General features: G+C 52.4%; 1 protein-coding gene across 1 annotated transcript; it reads left to right on the forward strand.

Moving 5' to 3' along the window:
* Positions 1-640: 640 nt before the first annotated feature.
* LOC123441957 (protein MIZU-KUSSEI 1-like) lies at positions 641-1,617 on the forward strand. The gene has a single exon (XM_045118114.1). It carries the CDS (start codon positions 641-643, stop codon positions 1,523-1,525), a length of 885 nt encoding a protein of 294 aa, XP_044974049.1. The 3' UTR covers positions 1,526-1,617.
* Positions 1,618-6,000: the final 4,383 nt, after the last annotated feature.

Raw genomic sequence — 6,000 nt, forward strand, 5'->3', positions numbered from 1 at the left:
CCCAATTTGCTTAGTTCAGATTAATTGTTGTTGACGTGTCACCAGGAGAGTGTTGCTGGACAAGTGCTTTCAAAGTTTAGTAGATTTTTTGGGAAATTCAGGAGATTTCTATTTCACAAGAACTAATCTATTCTTATGCATAACCATTTTTTGATTACAACATGAAACCTGTAGATAACTTCCTGTTAAACATCCTGATGTTTTGTTTTTTCGATTTTGTAAATTGGATCAATATTTATAGTCTAGAAATTTCTATATGAGTGCTTTGTAGTTCATATTAAAAGGAGAATCCAAGTTGTGCTTGCAAGTTTACCTAAATATACATATATTTTTTGTTGTTCAAGAGCCAAGGCCAAAACATCTTATTTATGTATATATCAAAGGGCCCCTGGTTCTAGTTTTGTCCCGGGCCCCGAAACGTGAGGACCGGCCCTGCCGGTAGTACTCTATATAAACTGAGCATCAAAATATACATGAATGGAGAAGAACCGGGAAAGAAACAGCCCCTGACCAGAAAAAACTGAAGTAAAACCCATCGTGCATGCCTCATCACATCTTGGCGTACGTGCATTCCACCAACCTAAGCCAACGAGACACCATCTCAAAAACCCCGGGCCCTCTCCTCAAAGCTCACACGACTATGCCAGAACATCGCGCTATCTCGGCACCGAACGCGCCCGTCATCAAGCCGGCGCCGGCCATGATACGCTACGCCACGCCGCAGCCCACCCCGCCGATGTCGCCGCTCCACGGTCCGGCGACGCCTCGCACTCCCGGCGCGTACGCCGAGCTTCCGCCGCCCTCGCCACGGCCCGCGATCACGCTCACCGCGCCCCCGTCCAAGAAGAAGCAGCGCCGCACGGCCGCGCGCTCGCTCCGCGCCATCCGCGCCGTGCGCGCGCTGTTCCGGTCCCTCCCGATCCTCGCCCCGGCGTGCCGCTTCCACGGCATCGTCCCACGGCACGGCGGGCCGTCGCGGATGCACGACGGCCACGTCAGCGGCGCGTCGCGCACGACGGGCACGCTGTTCGGGCACCGCAGGGCGCGGGTGACGCTGGCCGTGCAAGAGACGCCCGGGAGCGTGCCCATCCTGCTGCTGGAGCTGGCGATGCAGACAGGCAGGTTCATGCAGGAGATGGGCGCCGAGCACTTGCGCGTGGCGCTGGAGTGCGAGAAGAAGCCGCCGGGCGCCGGCGCCGGCATCGGCCGCACGCGCCTACTCGACGAGCCGCTGTGGACGGCTTACGTCAACGGGCGGAAGATCGGGTACGCCATGCGCCGGGAGCCGACCGAGGACGACCTCACGGTCATGCAGCTGCTGCGCACCGTGTCGGTCGGCGCCGGCGTGCTGCCGAACGACGTCATGGGTTGCGACACCGCCGAGGGGCAGGAGGCCGGCGACCTCGCGTACATGCGCGCGCGCTTCGACCGCGTGGTGGGGTCCCGGGACTCCGAGTCGCTGTACATGCTCAACCCTGATGGGAACAATGGCCCAGAGCTTAGTATCTTCTTCATTAGGATATGATCAAGCTTATGAATTGCATTACCGATATTTTGTAGTTCTGAGCCTGATTTTGTTGTCTGGTTGAAAATGGGAGGTGCCAGTATGCTTTTGTTTGTATAATAGTTGCCTTCGCCCCCAAAGACTCATTTTCTAAGCATGTGTAGAAGCAGCATTATTCAGGAATAAAATTTGTGTTTTTTTGGGTAAGGGAGGTTAAACCCGTGGCCTCTCCATCAATCGATGCATGCAGCCATCTTTATTAATTATTCCACAAAGGTCTAACTAGAGTATACATCAATTCATCCAAAGCGACCACTCACACCTACAAACTTGATAACGTGGAGTGCTCTCACTACACATATTTAAGACCGGTGTTGTTTTCAATCCATCCACATAACGTATCGGGAACAACAGCCGGTGCACCACACCTAAAACGCACACCTCACGCACACGTTTTACAAGCCGCCATCATCATCGAACCACTGACCCATCTTCAGGAAAGAGATCCGCATCATCTTTGCCAGTCCAATCATCCGTCGACGCCACCACGGCGCCCAACGGCGCCACCGCCTTGCGCTCATCCATCCAGATACGAAGACTCCGGGAGATCTGTCGTGCGTAGCACCTGCCAACCAGGCATGACTCAGCGTAGCACCTGTCGGCCAGGCATGACTTGACAGCTCCACCGAAATTCCGTGCAAGACGAAGCCGCCCCACCTCCTGCCTCAGTCTGCCAGCGTTGCTCCACAAACGATGCTCCCAAGACAGAAACGACACCGCAGTACCGCCATCGTCCGATCTGGAAGACCAGATCCTAGGGTTTCCCCCGAAGCAGTGCCCACCACCGGCAACCGTTCAGGACCCATACAGTACCCACCACCACTCAACCCTCAAGGCGACGCCTTCAGGAAGATCACGACGTCAAGGATGCCGCCGCCGCCCACCGGAGTTAGGGTTTTCACCCAAGAGGCAAGGGAGAGGAGCAGAGGAGCAGATGTATACCGACGTCTCCAAAAAGAATAACGACGCCCTTAAGCGTCGTCGGCGGCGCGGCCGACCTGGACCAACCAAGGGGTTTCCCCCAATCCGAATCTCCTCCGCCGGCTTCACCCGCAGGTAGGGCCCCGACAACCATGCCGACACCGCCAAGAATTCGCAGGAGAGAGGCCCACAGATCAGGACCTGCGGGGCGCAGGTGGCGGTGCGGGCAGCGGTCGACGAAGGGGAGCAGCACACCTCCACAACGACGCTTCCAAAAAAGATAGCGGCACCCGCGGGCGTCACCGTCGCGGCTCCGATGAAGACCGGAGCAAGGATTTATCCCGGAGCTGCGCTGGACATCCACCGCCACCGACCGTTGAGCATGGCCGCCACGTACCATCACGACCCCCACCCAGGGCCACTGCACCGCACGTCCTGGACATGCTCGTGCCCAGCCGACAGGCCCTGCCAGCACAGCCGCGCCCCCAACATGGCCGCGCCCCGCATCCGGCCATGGAGCCCTGGATCCGCCCTTCGGCGCCGCCGATTGGCGAGATCTCGCCGGATCTCGCAGCCGCCGACGCGGGGCGCCACCGCCAGATCCCAAGGGCCGACACGAGGGGCCCAGCCGCCGCCATCCCCAGGGAGCACGCGGCTTCGCCGGCGTCCCCTCCGAGAGCGGCGAAGCGGGAAGGGGGCGGAGGGGGGAGCCGGTGGCGGCGCGTGAGGTCGCCCCGAGTCGCCCGAGGAGATGACGCGGGGGGGGGGGCAGTAGTCTTCTCATAAAATTTGTGTTTGTGGAACTGATGCATCTACGATTCCACTGAAAATTTTGAAAACAACTGAAAAACAAGATCTGCTCAAGTGGAAGGTGCTGGAATTTTGTGTATTTATGGGCCAGCCCAATATGTAATTTCAGAAATTCCTAATAAATCCTAGAGGCCCACGCAGCCCATTTGTGCAAGGCAAGAGGTGGAAATATTTAGTCCCACATTGCTAGTTTAGTGGGAGTTGGACCTCCTTATAAGGGAGGATGATTCCACACATGTATGATCTTGAGAACAAGAGAGACATACACGCGCGCTCCTCCTCCTCCGCCGCCCGCCTTGTCACGACGCGTGTATGTCTCTCTTGTTCTCACGCGTGGAGAGGTTGCGGGAATGAGCCGAACTAAATTTCAGAACCGTTGAGGGAATGAGCCGAACTAAATTTCACCACCAACCTCCGGAGCGTCGTCACGCTGCCGGAAAACTCATCTATCTCTCCGTCTCTCTTGCTGGATCAAGAAGGCCGAGATCATCGTCGAGCTGTACGTGTGCTGAACGCGGAGGTGCCGTCCGTTCAGCACTAGATTGGAGCGGATCGTGGGACGGATCGCGGGATGGTTCGTGGGACGGTTCGCGGGGCGGATCGAGGGACGTGAGGACGTTCCACTACATCAACCGCGTTTCTTAACGCTTCTGTTGTGCGATCTACAAGGGTACGTAGATCGGAAATCCCCTCCCGTAGATGGACATCACCATGATAGGTCTTCGTGCACGTAGGAAAATTTTTGTTTCCCATGCGACGTTCCCCAACAGTGGCATCATGAGCTAGGTTCATGCGTAGATGTCTTCTCGAGTAGAACACAAAAGTTTTTTGTGGGCGGTGATGTGCGTTTTGCTGCCCTCCTTAGTCTTTTCTTGATTCCGCGGTATTGTTGGATCGAAGCGGCTCGGACCGACATTACTCGTACGCTTATGAGGGACTGGTTTCATCGCTACGAGTAACTCTGTTGCTCAAAGATGACCGGCAAGTGTCGGTTTCTCCAACTTTAGTTGAATCGGATTTGACCGAGGAGGTCCTTGGATGAGGTTAAATAGAAATTCATATATCTCCGTTGTGGTGTTTGCGTAAGTAAGATGCGATCCTACTAGATACCCATGGTCACCACGTAAAACATGCAACAACAATTAGAGGACGTCTAACTTGTTTTTGCAGGGTATGCTTGTGATGTGATATGGCCAACGATGTGATGTGATATATTGGATGTATGAGATGATCATGTTGTAATAGTTAATATCGACTTGCACGTCGATGGTACGGCAACCGGCAGGAGCCATAGGGTTGTATTTAAACTAACGTTTGTGCTTGCACATGCGTTTACTATATTGCTAGGACGTAGCTTTAGTAGTAATAGCATGAGTAGCACGACAACTCCGATGGTGACACGTTGATGTAGATCATGATGATGGAGATCATAGTGTGACGCCGATGACAAGAAGATCGTGTCGGTGCTTTGGTGATGGAGATCAAGAAGCACATGATGATGGCCATATCATGTCACTTATGAATTGCATGTGATGTTAATCCTTTATGCACCTTATCTTGCTTAGAACGACGGTAGCATTATGAGGTGATCTCTCACTAAAATTTCAAGACGAAATTGTGTTCTCCCCGACTGTGCACCGTTGCGACAGTTCTTCATTTCGAGACACCACGTGATGATCGGGTGTGATAGACTCAACGTTCACATACAACGGGTGCAAAACAGTTGCACACGCGGAACACTCGGGTTAAGCTTGACGAGCCTAGCATGTGCGGACATGGCCTCGGAACACATGAGACCTAAAGGTCGAGCATGAATCGTATAGTTGATATGATTAGCATAGAGATGCTTACCACTGAAACTATTCTCAACTCACGTGATGATCGGACTTGAGATAGTGGATTTGGATCATGTACCACTCAAATGACTAGAGAGATGTACTTTTTGAGTGGGAGTTCTTAAGTAATATGATTAATTGAACTAATTGTCATGAACATAGTCTAATGGTCTTTGCGAATTACGATGTAGCTTGCGCTATAGCTCTACTGTTTTTATATTTTCCTAGAGAAAATTTAGTTGAAAGTTGATAGTAGCAAACTTTGCAGACTGAGTCTGTAAAACCGAGGATTGTCCTCGTTGCTGCGCAGAAGGCTTATGTCCTTAATGCAGCACTCGGTGTGCTGCACCTCGAGTGTCGTCTGTAGATGTTGTGAACATCCGACATACACGTTTCTGATGACTACACGATAGTTCAATGCAAAATACTTAATGGCTTAGAAGCAAGGCGCCGAAGACGTTTTGAAACGTCACGAAACATAAGTGATGTTCTAAAGAGATGAAATTGTGATTTCATGCTTGTGCCCTTGTTAAGAGGTATGAGACCTCCGACAAGATTCTTTGTCCACAAAGTAAAGGAGAAAAGCTCAATCGTTGAGCGTGTGCTCAGATTGTCTGAGTACGACAATCGCTTAAATCAAGTGGGAGTAAATCTTCCAGATAAGATAGTGATGGTTCTCCAAAGTCACTGCCACCAAGCTGTGAGAGCTTCGTGATGAACGATTACATATCAAGGATAGATACAATGATCCTTGAGCGATTCGCGATGTTTGACACTGCGAAAGTAGAAATCAAGAAGGAGCATCAATAGTTGATGGTTAGTAAAACCACTAAGTTTCAAGAAAGGCAAGGGCTAGAAGGGATACTTCGT

This window comes from Hordeum vulgare, chromosome 3H (assembly GCF_904849725.1).
Source record: "Hordeum vulgare subsp. vulgare chromosome 3H, MorexV3_pseudomolecules_assembly, whole genome shotgun sequence".
NCBI lineage: Eukaryota > Viridiplantae > Streptophyta > Magnoliopsida > Poales > Poaceae > Hordeum > Hordeum vulgare.

Bases quoted from the DNA above. Each gene is read 5' to 3' on its own strand.
- LOC123441957 (XM_045118114.1), top strand. From the start codon at position 641: ATGCCAGAACATCGCGCTATCTCGGCACCGAACGCGCCCGTCATCAAG.